Consider the following 22,723-nt stretch of genomic DNA (forward strand, 5'->3'; position numbering starts at 1 on the left):
AAATAAAATTTGATTGATTGATTGATAAATGACGCATGATAGCAGTAAAAGGAGAAAGAGGTCGATCTGGTTTACTTGGCACACCATTTTCATGGCAGACCTTGGGTGTCTGCAACGGGCATAAAAAGTGTCATTTCTAACGCGTACAGTTTGGCTCGTGACAAACGTGGATTAGTTTTGGATGAGCTCATCTGCTTGCCATAGGTGTGGTGCCAGCAAAACAAATAAAAATACAATAAATATAATAATAATAAAATGGCGTGTGTTTGATGGGCCATGGATCCCAAAGGAAAAAAGAAAAACAAAGCTGAGGAGAACAGAGCGCATAACAGTTCTTGGACTGAATCATTTGGTTTCATTGCGATGGCTCAATAATTGCCTGCATGGTCGCTTTGTGAGATGTCAAATGACAAAAACATGTTACATGCCCAATGCTGTCAGTCATATCCCAAACAGAAGTCACATTAAATGGGCGAGAACACAATCCTGTCAAGCACATATTTAGTGCAAATATTGATTAGGCTCGATTAGCAGGTTCAAATAAGACTGTGAAAATTAATTGAACTATTTATCTTTTCTTTGTTCATCTGCTTATCATCTCTATGTCCCTTTTAACCCTTCTCAATCGTTTTTTATATGCCCTTTTATGGTAACCACATATCTTTCTACTTCCCCCCCCCACCATAGACCAGCTTCGGAACAGCTACCAAGTGGGTAACGACCATTCTCTCAGGGTCATCTATGCCAATGGGATGGATACACATTATCAAACGGAGCCTCATATTTTGGCGGGTAAGTGTGCTTTACGCCACAAACTGTGAATGTGAAATTCTATTATTTTTGCTCATACTTGCTGCAGTATGATTTATATTTAATGCAGGACTGTTTACTTTTAGTGAATTTACACATATATGCAACTGTGTCCAGGGTGCATTGTATAATCGAGAATTTCCAACACAAATATAGAAATTATGGGGCAAGATGAGACCTAGCCATTTGAAATAAGACAATCAGTATAAATGACAGAATGCTTACATTAAGGCAGGAAATACTGTACATCATTTCACTTCATGCGGCACTTCTAATAGAATCAAAATTCAAAGTGTCTTGTGCATAGTGTAGAGACAAGTGTTTCCCTACAATGAAATTCTTGTTTTGCTGTCCACACAAATGTCTTAAAAAAAGAATAAGTACCAAGTTAACACAAAAACAAGGTATAAACAACACATACGTAGCAGAGAACAAGTGTGAACCCTAAGTAGGTAGGTTAGGTAGACATACACCAACACTAATGTGCGAGCGTGCATGGTGAATAAAATAAGTGCATTCGTGCATGGTATGGTAGGTGTTGCTATTTACAAGTGATGTGCAAAGGAAGTCAGAAAAAAGTATTGTATTTGATCTTGGGATAGTCACGGCTGTATGAGATGTATGAGAGTGATATTATTAGCTATATTGTACAACTGGTGGGCGTTGAGGAGCCTGACCAGTCCTGGGCCATGGTCGGGTCACTTGCCTTATGCTTGTGCCAAGTAAATACCACCTATGGCAGCTTCATGCCAAATCCAGGACAAATGTCTTTGCTATGTGGGTAGTTACTGTACCTATTAAAAAATGTATTTAATAACACTAACCCATTGTTGCGCTGTTGGCATTTGAACTTCTCCTTTTGGCTTTTCCCTTCAGGGGTCACCGCAGTGAATCATCTGCCTCCATCTAAGCCTGTCTCCTGCATCCTCTTCTCTCACTCCAACTACCTTCATGTCCTCTTTAACTTTCATCTTTAAACCATCTCTTTGGTTTTCCTCTAGGCCTCCCGCCTGGCAACTCAAAAGTCAGCATCCTTCTATCTATAGGTATATATCTACCTATATGTTTACTATCTCTTTTTTGTAAATGTCCGGACCATCTCAATCTGGCCTCAGGGCAGTACCCTCTGACCTTCTCTGTACTTTTCTCTCAACATCCTCAAAGCTAATACTGCATACTGCACTACTTCCCTGCTACCTCTCCATGGCACTTCCATTCCTCTACAGTGAGGGCCAAGTGCCTTGCCACTCTTCATCCTCTTCAATGCCCTCTCATTTCAGCCTTACCCATTTTTGCGACTTCGTGTTCCAACCCCCCCTGCTCGTTGTTCTCTCTCATTTGAAGTATTATTTCCATCTTCCTATCACACTACTGGCATCAGTCAGGACATTTCCATTTCTATCCTTGATCATCCGGACCACCTGCATGTACTTCCCGTTTCTGTCTCACTGCTTTGCCAACCTGTATAGGTCAGTCTCTCCCTCCTTACTATCCAATCTAACATACAGTCATTGTGAGCCCTTTGTTTGGTGTTTCCCACCTCTACTTTCACCTTACGTTGCATCTCCATTTAACTGTCTTCTCTCTTTGGTCCTCTCAGTGTCCCACTTCTTCTTAGCTAACCTTTTTCTCTATATACACTCCTGCACTTCCTCATTCCACCACCATGTCTCCTGATCTATTTTCCCACCGGATGACACAGCAAGTACTCTCCTAGCTGTCTCTCTGATCGTACTAGCTGTAGTTGTCCGGTCGACTGGAAGTGCCTCTTGGCCGTTCAGAGCCTGTCTCAATTCCATCCTAAACGCCATAAACACTCTTCTTTTTTTAGCATCCAACATGTTCTCCTCTTCTATCTCTTTGCATTCATCTCCTTCATCATCAGGGTCATCCTACACACCACCATCCTATGCTGTACATTCACCTACCACTTCTTTGCAGGCATTGATCTCCTTAAGATTGCAAGCTGTAGCCTCTGAACTCCTACCTCCATTTTTATAGGTCACCTGTTCATGACTCTTCTGGAAGAAAATATTCACCACAGCCATTTCCATCATTTTTACAATGATCATTTTTCTATCTGACCTTCTGCATTCTTCTCCTGGATACAAAACCTGTGCATCACCTCTTCATCACCTCTGTTTCCTGTGTTAGGTTCAGGCAACATAAAACATTTAACAAGCAACAAAGCAGGGAGAAGACAAGGGCCATGTTCTCGAAGGAGCGTGGACAGGAACCTTCACCTTCTGAAAGCTCCTTTTAGTCTGGTTACAAATTCTGTCCATTTCTGTTACGAAAGTCATTGCTGCCCTGAAGGGTTGGAGGAGACCTTTGGTAACAATGTAAACAATTGGTTTATGATCGTGAGAATTGCAGTGTCCATGCTTGAATCTTCTTCCTCAGGAACATCAAGCACGACCAGTCAGGTCACGAAGCTGCCATCCCATTGCTGCTTTTGCCCTTTGTTTAGGTCACGGTGCCGGTCTCTTTCTTGCAGCTGCTTGAGACATGTCAATTCCTCTTCTTCACAACCCACAGTAACAGAAAACATTGATACTAGGGCTGCACGATTATGGCCAAAATAATAACCACGATCATTTTGGTTAATATTGAAATCCCAATTATTAATAACGTTTATTCATCATGTTTGGTCGAACATGTCTTTTTTGCACTTCTTTTAAACAAGCAGTATATAAACAAGGCTACAAGGCTTGATACTTACAAATAATAATACTAAACTTAAATAAATAAATGATAAAAAATGGGTAAATAATAAACAATTAAGACAAACTCACTTATGGCATGGCAAAAACTTGGCATACAGGGCAACACAACTAACTTACTTGAGGCAAACCAATGAAAAAAAAATAAGCCTACTTAGAACTAAGCACATTATTTACCTTTAAGCAACTTTTAATCATTTAGCAGTCAAAATGTCATTTTCGGTCATTTCAAATCGAATTTATAACAATTTTTTGCCAATGGGATTTTTCAAAATGGGTCTCAATTGACAGCTAGCGCTCTATATTTTAGGAATCAGGTGAGAAACTCAGCGCCATTACTTACAAGTCAGAGGCTTTTGTCATGCAAACGTGGAAAACATTGCAGTCAAAAGGCTTTTAAGGTGAATTGAAAGCTGATATCTCAGGAGGGCGCCATGAAGCCAATTTATTCCAAACTTAAGCAACTCTTCATCTCTCCCCAGTGTGAGTGCTCACCAGGAGATGTTTATAGTACTTAGGTGACGGTAGTCCTTTTCAGCCAAATCAGGTGTTTGTATCGGCAAATTTTTAGGAGCAATAGTTTGTCCGCCATGTTTTCCGTGCAGTAAAGAAATTCTAGAAGGTACGAGTTCTGGCAGTATGGACGCGGTTGACAAAATGAGGCCATCTGACATGTTCAAGCCTTGCTGCCGCCCTTCTCACCGTTGCTGCTGGATTTGCTCGCTTTCTATTTCTTAAGCTTAATGAAGTCTTAACATTGCGTCTGCCCCCTGGTGGTAGGATGACTGAAAGTGCTTGCTTTGACATGTATAGGTAACCAGCTTTTTAAATGTTAATATAACATATAATAATATGTTAATAACATATAATAATATGTTAATTAATCGTGGCAGCCAATATTGTGATCATGATTAAAATTTGATTAATTGCGCAGCCCTGATTCATCCTAATTGACCAATGGACTGATTGCATAACAAATATACTAACTGACTGCATAACAAACATACTGACTGCATATAGGATAACCTTCCTGTATATGCAATTATTCTAACATCCTGCGCCAATATGTCCATTGCAGTCTACAGCAATAACAACTCTCTCATTTCTAGGGATGCTTTGGATCACGTCATCAAAGTCCCACCAGATTTTTTTCCTTCTCCAACACATCCTGTCTTTGGGGCATATCCACTAACAACATTGAAAAACACAGCTTTTACAGTATTTCTCCCTTTAGAGTCGTAACACTATCGGATACTCTTTTAAGCTCCAAAACATTCCTAACTAAGGCCTCTTTCAAGATATTTCCTTCTCCATTCTCTTCCAATCTACACCATAATAAAAGAACGTAACCCCTGTTCCTAGGTTTCTAGCCTTGCTGCTTTTCCACCTGGTTTCCTGTAAACACAGTATAACTACCTTCTCTGCATCATGTCAACCAACTCTCTACCTTTTCCTGTCCGAGTTCCCACTTTTAAGGTCCCTACTTTCGGATTTAGGCTCTTCGTGTTGCTCTTCTATCTCTTCCGGTGAGCGGGCACACCTTCCTCCTCTCCTTCTTCCATGAACAGTAGCCAAATTTCCACCGGCAACCCGTAGGTGAACAGCACCGGAGGTGGTTGTTGTTAACCCGGGCCTCGGCCGATCCGGTATGGAAGTCATCGGTTTGATTCGCATTTTTGATTTGGCAGAAGTTTTACGTCAGATGCTCTTCCTGACACAAGCCTCTGCACTTATCAGGCTTGGAACTGGCACTAAAAGGCATTGTCTTGTACCCCCTTGCGGCTACATTCTGTTAGCATTTGAACTAACAACCAGAAAACAAGAAGCCAAATTTCAGCCGTTGGGACTAATGGGACTAATGTCATTTGAGTTGTGAGACACATAACAGGGTATCATATGTTGTTCGATATTATGGGCTGTCAACATGACAAATAGGCAGTTTCAAGAAACAGTGTATTAATTTTAAATTGGTATACTGATATTAAGTTAAAAGCACAACTAAATATGTGCTATCAAAAATGTATATTTATAGCAAATTTGACTTTATGTGCTGTACTTTATTGTATTTTTTAATGACAGTGTTGAACGTGAGATTTGCTTTTTTTTTTTTTTGACAGCATGGGATACTGCTTTACCCAAATTCTTTCCATTCATATGTTTTACTGTCCAGGGGAAATTGTAACTGCAAAATACTCTTAATTTTGTTAATTTTCTGTTGTGCATTACAGCTGGAGGTTTTTCTTGCATCGCACGGTGATACATTTATTCTGTCGCTCCCTAAATCTGTCTGTATGAGACAAAGGCAAACTGAAAACCCAAACAATAAACATATTGTTGCATCGCTAGCTCTACCAAAACTGAGCAATATTTGTAACATATTCTAGACACAGCTCCTGTAGCCTTTCAAATTTTGCGCGTGTACGTCAGGAGTTCATACTGCATATTTCCTGACATGGCATGCTGTGTCTTTTCTGTCAAAATCCAGGCGCCGCCAACCCGACTGTAACGCGACGCAACATGACACTGCCAGGAGAGAATGGCCAACATCTGGTGGAGTGGAGGTTTAGGAAGGAACAGACTCAAGGGAAAATTACCGTCTTCGGAAGAAAGCTTCGAGTAAGTAGCACTCAAAATTAGCCACAAAAGAGAAATCGGTAGGCGCCGTGTGTCCCGGGTTCTAAGATATCGCTAATTACTCTCCCAGCTAAAAGGATTCTTTTGTTTTTGCCGTAGACTCAAATCTTTGAGTTGGACATGCGATAAAAGATCAACATTGACCTTTTACTTACAGACATATATATCTGGAAGCAATACACATTTGTCCAGCCATAGGTTTTCCATAGAGAATATCCTCTTCCAAGCCACATCAAGCTGGAGCCTCACCCGTCTGACTTTGAGGCAAAAGGCAGATTACACATTGTAGTGCTTGCCATTCAATAGCAGGCCACATATTAAACAACTATTAGGACGCACATTCACACTATAAGTTCACCCGTGTTGCTTTTTGTTGCATGTGACTGAAATGCCCAAGTGTGGCAATATGTTGATTTTTGATGAAGAATAGTGCTAATTGACTATAGTACTAGTAGTTTCAGAATTCCTTGTGAAGAATACATTCATACTTGATGTATGTTGATGCTTGTTGTATATTAGTTTTGGTTTGTGTGATGCTGTCTGATTTCTCTTCACCTGTGAAGCCCTTTTTTTACAGTTGGCCTTTGCATGACGACGCTGGAAAGTGACTTGATTTGTCGTCTCTTCCTTTGTAGCGCGTGTATGGTGTATTTACACAGAAAGCGACTGTTTTATTTTTTTTAATTCATAAAATAATTGTTATATCAATTCAGAATTGCTTTTCTGTTCATCAATGAATATTATGGGGGTGTAGGCATACATGTTTTGAATTGAATGGTATTAGGGTGATGTAGGCTTATATGTTTGTTTGTTTTTTTCATTTCTTGTTTTATGACTGCATGTTCGGAACAAACTTGGAAACAAAATTACCATTGCTCCAGATTTTGTAATTCCCACAACAGTCAATAATGGCAGAAGGCAGTGCAACAGCACTCTTAGTAGTTCTGATGACGTTGCTCCAATCAATGAGTATATTTACTGCATCACTATTGTGTCTAGCAGTGTCATGTTGCTTAAATTTAAGACGAAGAAAAGTAAATATGTTTTTGACTCATGAATTTTACCTGTTAGTACATTTTTGTAGGTATGTGTGTGAAAGGGAATTTATTTAACAGTTGTGTAGGCTAGGCAGGTCACAAACGTGGGGTGTATACTACGGTCACATGTAAATGGAAACATTTTACTTTTTGCAGTATTTTTCATTTTTAATGTTTTTTTCACTGTTGTTTTTTATGTACAAGTGAGCAGTGTTATTTATTGCCTATGTTTTAAAAGAGCAAAATTGGGCCCATTTTACCTCATAATTTTTATTTAGAGTTCCTACCGGTACGCTTTTCGGTCAAGATTAATCAGCCACTTGTCTAAACTGTGTGTGTAAATGCCATTTCACTATGTATTAATTCATTCATCAGAAAGATGACACAGTCTATAATGATGACACAACCACAGTCCGGCAACTGCCTGTTTTTCTCTTGTAAGATGTCAACGTGTCTCTCTGATTATGTTTTATTTTCTTTCTAAGGTGAATGGACGGAACCTGTTGTCTGTAGATTACGATCGCACTGTACGAACAGAGAAGATTTATGATGATCACCGGAAATTCCTACTGAAGATCATCTATGACACCCAAGGGCATCCGGCGCTTTGGGTTCCAAGCAGCAAGCTACTCGCTGTTAACCTGACATACTCTAGGTATTGCACAAATTTGTACAGGGGTGTATTTGTAATGTAATTGAGTTTGTTTAGTATCAAATCACTTATTATTATTTTACACCTTTCATATTGATACCCCATTGATTAAACCAGGAGTTCTCAAACCTTTTTGGAGTCAGCGACCCCTTTAAGAAAGCAAGCTTTCCAAGGACCCCCATTGCAAATGTTTGGCGAAACAAACTAAAAAAATACCAATTAAGTCCCCTTTTTATTCAGAGATGTATTCAATTTGACAACAAGTATATGTGTTGCTTGGCAGCTATAATGAAGTTTACAAAATAAAAATTGCAAATCGCACACTTCCCTATAACAATAAAGGGTCAATTTTCCCCAAAAGGTTTGCCGCCAATTATTTAGTCAAAAACAGCATTATAAAATCAAATGCCATTTTAGCTTTGATGGCTTCATCGCCTCGTTAGCAGGCAATTGTAGACACAAAACAAGTGTTGACAAATTTCGAAATTATTTCATTTAAAAATATATTAAACTGCTTGAATGGATTGCTTTATTGAAGAGTCATGAATACTTTCACAATATAAAATAAAATGAAATGAATTATTGATTTATTTTCTTTAATTTAAGAACCTAATGTTCTGTCCTTCCAAGATGTTATAAATGGCTTCTATCTACAGACAGACAGCGAACAGCAATTGAGTGTTACCCCTCTTTAATTTAGTTGTGTCAATCTCACTCATTGATATTGTAAAACTGTCAAGAAAATAAATTACACCAAACATAACTGAGGTAAGTCCCATCAGCGAAAATTGCATATATACCTTATTAAATGTACACATACAGTATGTTATGTGCAGTACATATGGCCAGCTCAACTTTTAATATTAAACCAGTTGAGCACTATAGTGATTAACTGTGACCATTTGATGGCAAAAATGCAAGCTATTTGCTCACAAGGTGCACTCCTTACAGTATGTCTCATGGTTGGCCGAATGCTGAAGACGAAAAATATGGAGTGGATTCGGAGAAGTGGTAGATGAAGAGTCATGAGCCTCCCATGATAAGAAGTTACGACTCGATTTAGTCAGTCCTTTGAGTGTATTTAGGTATTTACTGACTTCTCCAAAATAAATAGATGAAATGACAAATGTTAGTCATATTTTTTTTCTGATCAAAAGAAACATAATGTTTTGGAGTAAAACTGGTCGCGGCCAGAGGATCTCTTTTTGAAATATCAAAGGTGTTTACTTGTCTTTGCTAACCAATTGCTAGGGGAATAAAAAATGCAGTTTATAGTTTTAATACATAGTTCATAATCCGTTTAATATTTGAAATTACATTTGGTGTCCTGAAAATGTAAGAAACATGAACTTACCAGATGTCAAAAGAGTAGATTTAACAGATTTGTGTTTGTTTTGTTGTAATTCTATCAAGTGTTGTGATTGGTGTTGTTATTGGTTAAGGACATCGGAAGAAAGGAGCTCTGATGCAGCAGTGGAAGGGGTGTAAAGTATTTTAGATATCGCAATTCGCGGAAAAAATGACTCAGGCAATAATGCTATTTGAGGAATATATATGTTTAAACTGGTTTGGGCTTCTGTGTGTTTCAAGTACCGGGCAGGTAACTGGCCTGCAAAGGGGTCCAACCACAGAGAAGTGGGAGTATGACCGTCAAGGAAGAATCATTTCCAGAGTATTTGCAGATGGAAAGACATGGAGCTACACTTATTTGGATAAGGTAAAGGAGAACTACAAGTACACAGTTACCATAGAAGAGATAGTCAGACCTCTTATTTTACTGATAGTTTGGTCAGAATCGTATGCTTTTCAAATTCAGTCAGATATATACATTCACATCTCCATGCACAGAAATCTAACCAACTCTGGGGAGAGAGAATCCCACACGCAACTTTCTCTCAGTGAAAACGGAGAGAAATGTCTGCCGAGTCATGAGAACAAGATAAATGGGATGAGTACTGTATAATTATGTCAAAAAGTATACAAATTTAAAACCTTTTTTCTCTATTGATTCCACACACAAAACAAGATTATCAAAGTCCATTTGTGAAGCAAAACAAAGCAAGCAAAACTACCGTATTTTTCCGCACTATAAGGCACACCTAAACGTCTTTTTTTTTTAAAAAAAAAGCTGATGGTGCACCTTAAGGTGTCCCTTATATATGGATCAATATTGAGATTGGTAGATGGGGAATGAACTGATAAAGTAAGCTTTATCTTTTTCTTTTGTGTGTTTACAGTTGAACAAGGTTGGTCATATTGACATTGAGTTATTCGATTGAGAGTTATTATTTGAGTCATTATTGTTATTACTTTGAGTATTAATATATCGTAATTGAAAAAGTTTTAAAATATGTCATTAACTGAGGGTGCGCCTTATAATCCGGTGCGCCTTATACAGGGAAAAGGTCTTAAAAGCGTCATTAATTGAGGGTGCGCCTTATAATCCGGTGCGCCTTATAGTGTGGAAAATACTGTAATTGAAGCCTGTCCCATTGTGGAAAGTGGACTGTCCCAAAGTTAGCAAGAGCAACAAACTGTGTTAAAATCGCTTCTCGTGACTCACGACTTAATAAGCCTGAGCACGTCTCACATTACACTTACAGTATAAGAACCTCTGTTTTGATTCTTCTGTCATCATCACGTCTCAAGTTATGTTTAGTAAGGCATGCTTAGAAATGCATCAATGAAGGAAAATAACACTTAAGAGGGCTTTAGGATGGGAAATCAACATTGTAACATAGTTAAAAGCTCAAAATAGTTGACTTTTTCATGATAGGGCCGCTTTAAGGCAATTGAGACCCTACTTTGTATGGTGGCGTGAAATCAACTTCCAGGTCGCATGCACTCTTGTGAGAAAATGTGGTTTCATTTACAGTTCATTTTTTACGCTAGTCGCCAGAGCTGAGGGCCAGACTTTATTACTTTTACGACAGAGGCAGCAGGCCTGATAACATTCAAGCACATTCCACATTTGGCCCCAGGGTCGGACATTTGACATGTTTTTCTTTCAGTTTGTGCGATCAGTATCTTACATTCTCTCCCCGTGTCTTTCAACAGTCAATGGTCTTACTGCTGCACAGCCAGCGCCAGTACATTTTCGATTATGACTCAGGGGACCGCCTGTCAGCTGTTACCATGCCGAGTGTGGCTCGACACACCATGCAGACCATCAGATCCATCGGCTACTACCGAAATATCTACACACCACCGGAGAGCAATGCCTCAGTTACTGTGGACTACGCTGAAGATGGACAGGTATGTATGCCAGTAACACTGACAATTAACTTTACTTTTAGGCCATTTGTTGGGACATCATTTTTAGATGAGACGCTCTACAATTGTGCAATAGATTTCCCCCTGAAAGCGGCTTCTCACTCTTTAAATTTTGTGTCGAAAAATAAATAGGGTTTTATGAAATGTACATTACGTTAAACACTTGTCCAAATACCCCAAAGATCAAGAATCTCAGTACGAAAAATAAATAGGGTTTTATGAAATGTACATCACGTTAAACCCTTGTCAAAATAACCCAAAGATCAAGAATCCCAGTACACTTAACAAACCCTTTGAAGCGGCCACTGTGTTTGATGCAGGTGTCAAAATAATTCTTTTGCAAAAAATGAAAACATTTGAACATCAGAGCCTCCATAAAACAGGATGAGCATCGTTTGTATTTTAACTTATGGAGCCAGACCCAAGCTGCCAAATAACACACACTCAATTATATCACAATGAACGAATCTGTGCCAGTTCATTTAAAGTTTTATTGTAGTGATAGCTGTGCTGGTGATTGCTTCCACAAACAGTATGTTAAAAAACACAACGGAATTGTCTTGGTGGAGCGACTTACTTGAGGGAGGAAAACATGTACAAATATACGTTATGAACATAAACACAAATGTCCATAATATGCCGAGTCAATAAGCAATATAAAGTGTCTAATAGTTCAGTTGTACAACAAATATGAAAATGATGCAAAAGGACGGCGTAAGAGCAATGAATACAATATTAATGGCAGTACAGCGATGTAGAAATTGTGTCTAGGAAATGTAAGGTCAACTGCTTCGGAAGTATGTTATTCAAAAACCTAGCACTTTCGGTAAATACTGTATTGAAAAAAATACATAATGTCATATATGTCTACTTTGGACGCAATCCACTAGGTACATGAATATGTTTTACTATCTCGAGGTTTTGAAGATTTTTCTCTCTTTTCAGCTCCTTAGAGTCGCCCATCTTGGAACTGGGCGCCGTATATTGTACAAATATCGCAGACAAGTATGTGTGTTTCATTTCATATTCCAAAGCTATTTCAATCTCTATCACATATTGTAATAGTGGATAGAAACAAGCAGGACTGTTGTAGTACTAACGACGTATTTTTCTTTCTCCCCAGAACAAGCTGGCCGAGATTCTGTACGATTCAACTCGGGTCAGTTTTACATATGATGAGACAGCGGGCGTGCTGAAGACAGTCAACCTGCAGACCGAAGGATTTATTTGTTCCATACGATACCGCCAAATTGGTCCACTGGTCGACCGTCAGATATTCCGCTTCAGCGAGGATGGGATGGTTAACGCGCGTTTTGACTACACCTATGACAACAGCTTCAGAGTCACAAGCATGCAAGCTGTAATCAATGAGACGCCACTGCCAATTGATCTCTACCAATTTGATGACATATCTGGAAAGGTGGAGCAATTTGGAAAGTTTGGAGTAATCTACTATGACATTAACCAGGTAAGACAGCTTTGGTAGATTTGAGACAATGTATGAAAGCCATACATTAAGATCATCTCTTCATAAACATGACGTGTCTGCAAAAAAAAGAAGAAATATTGTCTTCTGAGCACATTCAACTGTCTTCCTATCTCTGCACGCATTTAGATCATCTCCACAGCAGTTATGACCTACACCAAGCACTTTGACCAGCATGGTCGCATCAAGGAGATCCAGTATGAGATCTTCAGGTCTCTGATGTATTGGATCACCATTCAGTATGATAGCACGGGCAGAGTCACCAAGCGTGAGATCAAGATAGGACCATTTGCCAACACGACTAAATACGGTTATGAATATGATGTCGATGGACATTTGCAGACGGTCTCACTCAATGAAAAAAATACGTGGAGGTAAGGTCACAATATAAGGATTTAAAAAAGATCCCTTCGAAAGGATTGCTGTTAATAGTTTCATAAATTGGACTTGCAGGTATAATTATGACCTAAATGGGAATTTACATTTGCTGAATCCGGGAAACAGTGGTCGCTTGACACCTCTTCGTTACGACCTCAGAGACAGAATCACTCGTCTGGGAGATGTTCAATACAAATTGGATGAAGATGGTTTTTTAAGACAAAGAGGGGGAGAGATATTTGAATACAACTCCAAAGGTAAGAAAAATGCTTATGAATAATGACTTTACCTAAAATATATGTAATCCAGGACTCTATCCTGACTTTCACACGGGTAGCACCGGTGATACCAACGTTTTCAGTTGGTCGCACAGCACAAGATTTGGCCACACACTTTCTTGGAGCGACATGATGACTATATTCACTCATGTCACATTGAAATTTCCTAGGACATAAAGTTGAACAATTACTCAAGATATGATATCTGCTGAAAACGTGTTTTAATAACAACGGTTTGCACCAAGCAGTGTGTGGCTAAACAGGCCCTGAATGGACCTTACCAGGGTGGCTGAGGCGTGTGATCCCTCAGTTGTTGGAACACATTGTTGAAGCCGTTTTCCAAGTAATTGGCTCAAAATGTCCACAAATGGTTCAAAAAAATCTTCATTTGAGCATAATTACAAATGTGCATATATTATCATTAAGATTGAATCCTGATTGAAGCTCAAATTTTTCGTTGCCTTGCACCATTCTCTGCTTGACTAACGGCGGTGCAGATGACTCGCTGATAGACTTGCTTTCCCTAGTAGGTTGACCTGATGTCATCTTAATTTGCATATTCGACTCAAATCCAAGTGATCATATCAATGGGACTTACTATGGAAGTGAGCGAGGGAGCGGGGGCGGGGTTGCAAGGTAGGGGGTCGACGATGGAAGTTGACAGGGGCGGCGGAAGTTACCGACAGACCGGTCTTTGTCTGAAATTTCTTACATGAAATACAAATTTCAGCATGAAAAAAAAAATCGATTATGTAAGGGGAGCGATGCTCTGACGACTGCCCGGCCAGCAAAAAAAGGACATTGCCCACCTCTTGTTGTTCACATACAATTCACACACAATGAAACGTCCCATCATGCCAGCTGTCTTCGTCCTTGAAAGGTATATCAATTCATAAAGCTGAGCAGAGTTCAGGGTTCTTTTCAAGTAGCTTTTGGCTAAACTCTGACTTTGGTAGAGTTTGGTCCATGAGTGACCAATGATGCATCACAGAACCAGAACGCCGCACCCGAATCCTTGTTGTCAAACATGGTGGATGGCAATCCATGTAGTTTCTCATTTTCAAAATACTTCAGCAATGAAATCTAGGATGGATCTATGTATTGATTTATTTACCCATTTACGGTAGTTGTTTTATTTTTGTTGAAATATTTATTCTTTGTTTTATGTGTATGAGTGTTGCTGCTGAAACGAATAGATCTCCTCAAGAAAATATGGACAATCCATATACTTGGTACTTCTGATAATACCATTTTTTATGCTGTCCACAGTGTGACTGGATATGACATTCTGACACTTCCTGTAATGTGTTGTGGCTAAATTTACACATGGCATTTTTTACTTTTAACCTAAAGCTTTTTTTTGCCTCTTGATCACACTAGGTCTTCTTGTTCGGGTCTACAATAAAGAAGCAAGTTGGACCATCCAGTACCGTTACGACGGCCTGGGTAGGCGAGTGGCAGCCAGGAACAGTCTAGGACAACATCTGCAGTTCTTCTATGCTGACCTGAATTACCCCACCAAGATCACACATGTTTATAACCACTCTAGCTCTGAAATCACCTCCTTTTACTACGACTTGCAGGTAACAACTCTGCTGTTTTTGTTTTTGCCAAACAGCTGGTACACAGCACGATAGATACCTGCATGTAAAATATCGTCTTAAACAAAAGTATTTGAGAGGTAGTCCGTCATCTTAAATTTATCACTGACTTCACCCACAAACCTGATTAGGTTCCTTTTCAACAAAATACTGAACTTGGCTCATTCAGATATTGGTGAGATTGATCTGGTTATTTTTCCCCATGGCCACGGTCACTAAGTAAATAAGGGTGAAGAAAACGACTCCCTCTGTCCAAGCAAACCATTAGAACAGGGATCACCAAACGTTTTGAAACTGAGAGCTACTTCTTTGGTATTATAACTGGTGAAAAAAAGCATTCATGCTCAAAGGTACGTAAAGGTGCTGAAAACATACTGTATTATATGCTGTCAACCAAGCGGTCGTTTTTCAGAGACATGCCTCGTTTATTTAATTAAGTAAAGAGTGTGAGTAGTATACTGGCCAACTGTCCAGGTGTCTTCTTTCAACATGGTACAGCGCCAGCTAAAAGTGTCTCCCGGATAACTGAGCTACTCAACCTAGCTCTAAAGGAGAGCCCAGACATCCTAGGAACTAGTTTCAGCCGCTTGTATCAGGCATCTCGTTCTTTTGGTCACAACCCACAGCTCATGACCATAGGTGACGGCATGAACGTAGATCGATTGATGAATCAAGAGCTTACTCTTTACACCCAGCTGCTTCACTGCAGTCACTGCAGTAGTTGACAGCTCTGCCCTTCTCTTCACCTGAATGTCCAAAACATGTGGCCACAAATCCGATGACACCACCACAAAGTTAAGCATCAAACTACAACAGAGGGTGTCTTGTTGCCAAGGGCAACATATGAAGACAGTTTTGCATCAACATGGTGTTCATCGTGGACAATCCGTGAGAAGGACGAAAGTCCAACAACAGAACCGTTTGGGTTCAGACCAGAGTGCCTGTAAATCACGCTCTTCCAGGTCTCACTGTCATTGCTCACATGAGCAGTGAAGCCCCCAGCAGAACGAGTAAGTCCCCAGAAAAAAGCACCCTCTAACATACCCTCCAAGGACTCAAACAAGGGTCGGTATTCTGAACTGATTTTAGCTGCATAGGCACAAACAACAGTCGAAGGGAGAGGGTGGCTACCCGTTTGTCCAGACATCAAGCCAGGGGCAATAAGTAGGCCCACACCTGTTTGGCACCTTTCACCCTGGCAAACTCCAGACTAGAAGAGTGTCTAACCCCTCTCGAGAGGACTGGTAACACAGCCCGACCTATGTGTGGAGGTGAGCCCAACTACAGTATATCTAGTTGGAACTTCTCTTCCTTATACACCAGTTCCAAGTTTTTTCCGGCCATTGAGGTGACATACCCCTGCCTCGAGAGCTAGCTTCTGTAGCCAGGGATCGGACTGCCTTCGTCAGCCGCCCGGCTCACAGAGCACCGACCTCTTTGGGCCCTTCCAAAGGAAAGGGGGCCCATGTAGTCCTTTCGAGCTGAGCCCGGCTGAGCACGATGGGTGTAGCCTACAAGCTCCACATCCAGTCATGGCTCCTGAGAGGTGTTCCGGTTACCTGTGTCTGGGCAAGGGAAACTCGTATGTAAAGTTTTTATTCATCATGAAAGGTTTCTGAGCCACCCTTAGTCTGCCTCAACTCATAATTACAACTCAATAATGTATAAAAAAAATATTTATCATACAAGGCCTCATTTTTTTCGATTAACATTTTAAATTTATCTTTATCAAAAATGTTATTTTATAGGGCCATGTTTTTGCTATGGAAATCAGCAATGGAGAAGAGTTTTACATTGCATGTGATAACACTGGGACCCCTCTGGCAGTCTTCAGCAACAATGGACTCTTACTTAAGCAGGTATGTGTCAAAGTGGGGCATGGAATTCGACCTGGAAACTTGTGTTCCTACAACTTAAAGACAAAGTTGGAATGCCACATGCCGCCGTGTAACATTTAACACCCGAGAATCTGTTCTTTGTGCAAATCTCACTGCCACGCTGACAATGTCATGCAATGTCATTTAATCATGTTAATGGAGCACCTTATGTCAACTGTGTATTATGCACAAATGTTTCGTGGCAAAAAGCTATTTCGGTGAGACGTGTCTGAAAAGGACGGCCAAATAAGGCTTTATTGTGTATGTGTACATGCATGCGTGTTTGCTTGGGATATGATGAATTTTTAAAGATGTTGTTTGTGTGCTGTTTATCGCTATTTCTTTCTTCTGAAAATGATGGAAGACTTTTCTTAACATCTGTAGGTGCAATACACAGCATACGGTGAGATTTATTTTGATTCCAACCCAGACTTTGTGCTGGTAATTGGTTTCCATGGAGGCTTGTATGATCCTCTCACACGACTGCTGCATTTCGGAGACAGAGACTATGACATCCCCGCTGGGAGGTATGTTGTCCCCGATTTACTCTCTTTCACTTTTTTTCTGAGTATGAGATGTGATTATACTTTACATAACCGCTTTGTCGGATATTTGTCAGACCCTGATGTTTTTGTCTTGAAGGTGGACAACCCCTGACGTCAGCACTTGGACCAGAGTTGGTAAAGATCCTCAGCCTTTTAATCTTTACATGTTCCAAGGCAACAACCCCATCAGCAAAATCCATCAAGTCAAAGAATATGTGACAGGTACCACTGAAATGCCCACTACTACTACATTTAAGGTTAAAATGGAAAATAAATATGCACATGAAGGGCCAAAGCATGTATTGACAAAATTCTCAAAGCCATTTAACATTCTGTTAATTATGTAGAGGTGCACACGTTAACACATAAGGCTATGATTTCTAATGAGCTCTGCAGGTGAAGATCATGTAACCTGAATTGGGATTACCCAGACACATTAAGCATCCTTATCCTGAGCATCCAGTTGGATTGCTTTAGATTGCATTATTGTATGAAGAAATATGCAAGGATTAAATAATGTATACTGTTTCTATACTTGTGGAAAGAATTTAAAAATCCTTCTGAGACTGAAACAATTCATGTGTTTTGTCATTTTCTCAATTTTGTCTTGGCAAAACGACAAAAGGCCAGGATGTCCTCCACTGAACACACTGGGACTTGGTAGCATAGTTCAAACGGATCAAAAGATACTGTCAGAGAAATCTATGAAAGAAGACTAAGACAAGCCCAGCTGCTAAGCAGCAAAATAGTAACTCAGACCAACCAAGATTGACTTGGCTCTCAATCTCAAGTTTGCCAAAACCGTCCAAAGCCCAGCCGTCCGCGCCTGATTTTTATTCAGTCAGCAAAGCATTGCACATTACAAGACATAACAAAAAGTTCACACTTTTCTGCGTCAACAGCTTTATCTAAGAGCTGGGGCAAGATGAACTAGGACTGCATACGTGGATGGATAGCAATGCATGCTATTCTAGACAAGGAATAAACGCATAATGATAACAACCGAATATATGATTTCTTTCACAGATACACACAAATCAGTTCTTATAATATAAATGTTTATTCGCTAATGTACAAGGGACTTTAGATAGGTAAATCGCAAAGGCACTAACTGCAGCTGAAGGAGGAGCAAAGAATGAGAACTTAATAGGTTGGAATAACGTCCAAATAGTAGAAACAACAAACTTTTCAGGAGATGGTGTTGACTTTCAGAAAGGACAAACATGAGGCCCAATGTATCCATTTGGTGCTAAAATGGAGAAGCTCTTGGAAGTGCACCTGATTGAAGACCCACAGGCAGAGGCCAGATTGTTTGAAGAATTGCTAATGATTAACATCATTACATTCTTCTGAGCAAATGTGAGGGATATCGGGCGAACCAATAGGTCGCACAATGAAACATAAGTTTATCTATATAAAATAAGGTATCTTCAGGACTGGACTCATCAAGCGCATGAAATTTTGCCATTATATGATTATCTGGGTCAAGGTATAGCAACTTTTATAGTCACATTGACTCAGATTTTACGGCGACTTTTAGTTACAAGATTCAGCATGGAATGTGATCAACATTTTGAGGTTTACCTGGCAAATTATATTGATTTTTTTATCATCACTAGGTGGCACTATATGTATAACAGAATATTAAAATATAGATGATTCTAGGCTGCGACTCTATACATGTGAGGTTTGGATTTTTTTGCGGCTGTGCTGCTGAGTTATTGAGCAATTCGTATTTTATGGCAGGGTTACGAAATACAAAATGCTCCGCACCCTTCGTATGACATTTCAAAGTGTCTTTTTTTTTCCCCCAGAGTTGTTGCCCCAAGTTTTGAAAGGATACAGCCAAATATGAACCGTCCAGAAAAAAAGTGGTGTCAAACGTACGGCCCGCGGGCTGGATCTGGAAGAGGTTTGATCTGGCCTGCAAGATTTCATGAAGCATTAAAAACTAATAATAATAAAAATAATAGGAATAGGACCAAACACATTAGTCCACTGTCTATAATCCTGTAATGCTCTTGGATTCACCCAGTCGTGGTCAAACATGTGGTCAGGAGCTGCTGCACACTTCAATTTACTAACTTTCAGTCGTTCTTCGTAGGCTTTCTCACACCTGACAACGTTGAACATTACAATACACAAAAAAATCTTACTTTTACAAGCAATGCCACGATCAGCACTGCAATTTAAAGGTGGAAGAGAGCAGTAGCCATGCTTGAAAATTGGGCTAGCCCTTTGAGGTGAGCCCAATCGGCTGAACAAGACGTAGAAGAAAAAAAAGGAATAAGCAAAAGAGACACATGGCCTTTTTGCTGTCTCAAAAACCACTCCCAGAGCATGGGGAATGCTCTAGACATCTTTAGAGTAAATTATTTGTAAAATCGTATTAAAGTTACCAGTAATCCACTAGTTCCTCAATTAACCCTCTCACTCCCGTTGGTTGGGACAATGCATCCCACAGCTTTTCAAAAAATGGCAGTGGGTATAGGAATTGTAGCAATAAGATGAAATGGCATCCCAGTGGTTCATTCCACACCTAAATACATATTTTAATGGCATTTAGCAACTTGTCCATACACAGCAAGCCAGTGCTGGGCTCACTGTCAACGGGGTAGCTTGCATTGTATAATTTCTCCTCAATTAACCATCGATAGTGTGAAAAGATATTGATAATATGTACTATATATGTCAATATGTTAAGTGCATTTGCTCTTATGAGTAACATTTCATCAATTGAAGTGTTTAAAATAAACCCAGTGGGATGTATAATCCCACGGGGTCTATAACCTAAAGGGTCTATAACCTACTTTATGGAAGTGGTAATGTTTAAGCAAATTTGTCAAGTATCCTAGACTTATAACCAAACTATAGATGCTATAAATCCAATTTATTTCGAAAGAAAACAAAAGAATCGGTAGTGAAAGGGTTCATTTTTAACAATGAATGACTGCTGTTTCATTCACTGGTGCATACAAACAACTTCATTTTTCTATTCTGGGGTCCACTGCTAACGGAGAGTAGGCATTGCACTTTGTTTGCTTGACCGGCAGAAATGCAAGCCGTGTGAATGAAAGTTCTCTGAGGTTCTGCTAGGTCTTGTGTATTTGTGCTAACATTGCAGTGTTTTTGACACAAGTGGGACAAAATTTGGATTATTACAAAAGCAGCACAGTCAAAATCGTACCGCTTTGTCTTCTCAGTTGTGCTGTAAACAGAAGAAGTGTGTAATGTTTTGTTGTTGTTGTTTTTTTTGCTCTGTCTGTTTAGATATTAACATCTGGTTGGTCACATTTGGATTCCACCTTCACAACACAATTCCAGGATTCCCCATTCCAAATTTTGACTTGACACAGCCATCGTTGGAGATGAAAAAAAGTCAGCTGTGGGATGATCTACCTGTGAGTAAAATTTGCACGCCATCGTAACAACAATTATTCGTTTTGCCTCAAAAGGAACGATACCCATAGCATTTATAGAGATTTTTTTTTTTTTTTTTTGTTAAATCAAATCATCGGTCTTTAACTCCCTCCATGAGCTGTCACCTTACCGTTTTGGAGGGCTTTGCGTATCCCAATGATCCTAGGAGCAAACTTGTCTGGGGCTTTATGCCCCTGGTAGGGTCCCCCATGGCAAGCAGGTCTTAAGTGAGGAACCAGACTAAGCATCGCTCATATGCCCCTTATGACGAATAGAAATATCGGACACACGTTTCTCTTGCCTGGACGCGGGTCACCGGGGTAGAGCCGGGCCTGGAAGTAGGGCTCGATGGCAAGCGCCTGGTGGCCTGCACCCGAGAAGTTCGGCCATGCTCTGCCGGAAAAGTTAACATGGATCCCCATTTCCATGGGCTCTTCACCTTTGAGAGGGGACGCGGAGTGAGCTGGGCTGGGGCCAAGGGCAGAGGACCTTGGCGAATTGATCCCCGGTTACAGAAGCTAGCTCTTGGGAGATGTATTTACACCTCTCTGGCAAGGAGCCCGAGCTGGTGTGCGGGACTAAGAAGTTCCAATTATGACTATTGATACAGTTGAGTTACAACTAAGAGTACGTTTCACCAAGTCTGGCAAGACCACATGGCCGAATTTGGTATTACAATGAACTCAGTTTTGTCAAGGCCAATTCTGATTGGTTTCTTCAGCCTATTTTATTACTTTAATTCGACCTGGCGCATCTGTTTCATCAGCACATCACACCTCCCAATTTGTCCTGTCATTCATCCGGTAGTAGGTAAGCTCTCTCTCTTCTCACGTGCAGCTTTTGGAATCTATCCGTCTCTTTATCTATGGCATCTTTCCAAGTTTCTGCTAATTTCTCCTAATCCACCTGTAATCCACCTGTAACCAAAATATCTGTTGGAAAAGCCCTCTAGATTGTCCACTTTGTCAATTAATATTAACACTGTCACACTGTCTTGTTGAGATTTGCTTGCATAGTTTGACATTATTCTGCTTGTTAAGTTTGATTTTTTTAATGTCATCAACCTCCTGTGTGTATTCCTTTGCGATGCTATCAAGTAGTGTGCTATTTGAGTCTAGGATCATTTTAACAAAACCTTTTACTTGTTTTGAAGTTTTCCTGGTGTTGATTCATAAGTTTAGTCAACAGATTTCTTTGTTGCTGGAGCTGTCAAGTTACCTGTTTAATTGTCATGTGCTTGTCCTCCGGTTTTATTTCTGGCTTGTTTTGGCTTGTATTTTGGTAGCATGTGTTGGATGGAAATTGAGTGTAACCAGAAAACGGAGAAAGAAGAAGGACAGGAAGTCTCTGAGCTCCCGCTGTTGTTGCCATCTTCACCCGTCGACCTTAGTATACAAGGAGCGGCAAGCACTTGAAGTAAATTAATATAAAAGAAAAGAAAGAACCTCAAATAATAACTCTGATAAACTAATCAAAACAAATTAGATGGATTGAAGAGCAGGAACGGAGTCTGAAATTAACATGTCATTCCTGCTAGACATGGTGCTGCTGAGGAGCAGGAAAGCTGGACCCACCATGAGCCAGGGAAGCCAGGAGGAGATACTGTATGCTCAAAACAAGGAAGGATTTATTTACACTCAGGGGCTTGCTAAAACAAGACAAACTCAAGATACAAAGTAACAAAGAAAAACTTGAAACAGAAACCGAAACTCACGGGCAAGAAGACAGCAACAGGGAGGCAAAGGACTTCTCGGGGCAAACTACTTTAGACTTAAACATTGACAATGACCCGACAACTAACTGAATACAAACTGGGGACTTAAATAAAATTTATACTTAAGGAGGAAACACGAAACAGCTGGAGAGAGACAAAAGACATAGGAAGCTGATTGGAGGACACGAGGAGGGCAGGTACACATACAGGTGGAAATAAATCAACCTAACGAGGACAGACGTGAGGGAAGCTGAATAGGAACAAGACACAAGAACTAACAAACCCACAACTTGAA

At 40.0% G+C, this 22,723-nt stretch overlaps 1 protein-coding gene and 1 pseudogene across 1 annotated transcript in view; one reads left to right on the forward strand and one right to left on the reverse strand.

Annotated features, from left to right (window-relative positions):
- LOC148420726 (teneurin-3-like) overlaps window positions 1-22,723 on the forward strand; it is a 114,682-nt gene that overhangs the window by 85,863 nt on the left and 6,096 nt on the right. Inside the window, exons 36-49 of the mRNA XM_088418626.1 lie at window positions 688-792; window positions 6,019-6,149; window positions 7,690-7,859; window positions 9,447-9,573; window positions 10,914-11,111; window positions 12,075-12,134; window positions 12,253-12,597; window positions 12,745-12,989; window positions 13,069-13,250; window positions 14,652-14,854; window positions 16,621-16,731; window positions 17,134-17,276; window positions 17,392-17,516; window positions 20,565-20,695. Coding sequence (XP_088274752.1) covers window positions 688-792; window positions 6,019-6,149; window positions 7,690-7,859; window positions 9,447-9,573; window positions 10,914-11,111; window positions 12,075-12,134; window positions 12,253-12,597; window positions 12,745-12,989; window positions 13,069-13,250; window positions 14,652-14,854; window positions 16,621-16,731; window positions 17,134-17,276; window positions 17,392-17,516; window positions 20,565-20,695 — 2,276 coding nt within the window. The remainder of the gene's footprint in view (window positions 1-687; window positions 793-6,018; window positions 6,150-7,689; window positions 7,860-9,446; window positions 9,574-10,913; window positions 11,112-12,074; window positions 12,135-12,252; window positions 12,598-12,744; window positions 12,990-13,068; window positions 13,251-14,651; window positions 14,855-16,620; window positions 16,732-17,133; window positions 17,277-17,391; window positions 17,517-20,564; window positions 20,696-22,723) is intronic.
- On the reverse strand, window positions 1,922-2,716 carry LOC148420727 (uncharacterized; annotated as a pseudogene).

The sequence above is a fragment of the Hippichthys cyanospilos genome, chromosome 7 (genome assembly GCF_059441005.1).
Source record: "Hippichthys cyanospilos isolate Australia breed blue-spotted pipefish chromosome 7, RoL_Hcya_1.0, whole genome shotgun sequence".
Lineage (NCBI taxonomy): Eukaryota > Metazoa > Chordata > Actinopteri > Syngnathiformes > Syngnathidae > Hippichthys > Hippichthys cyanospilos.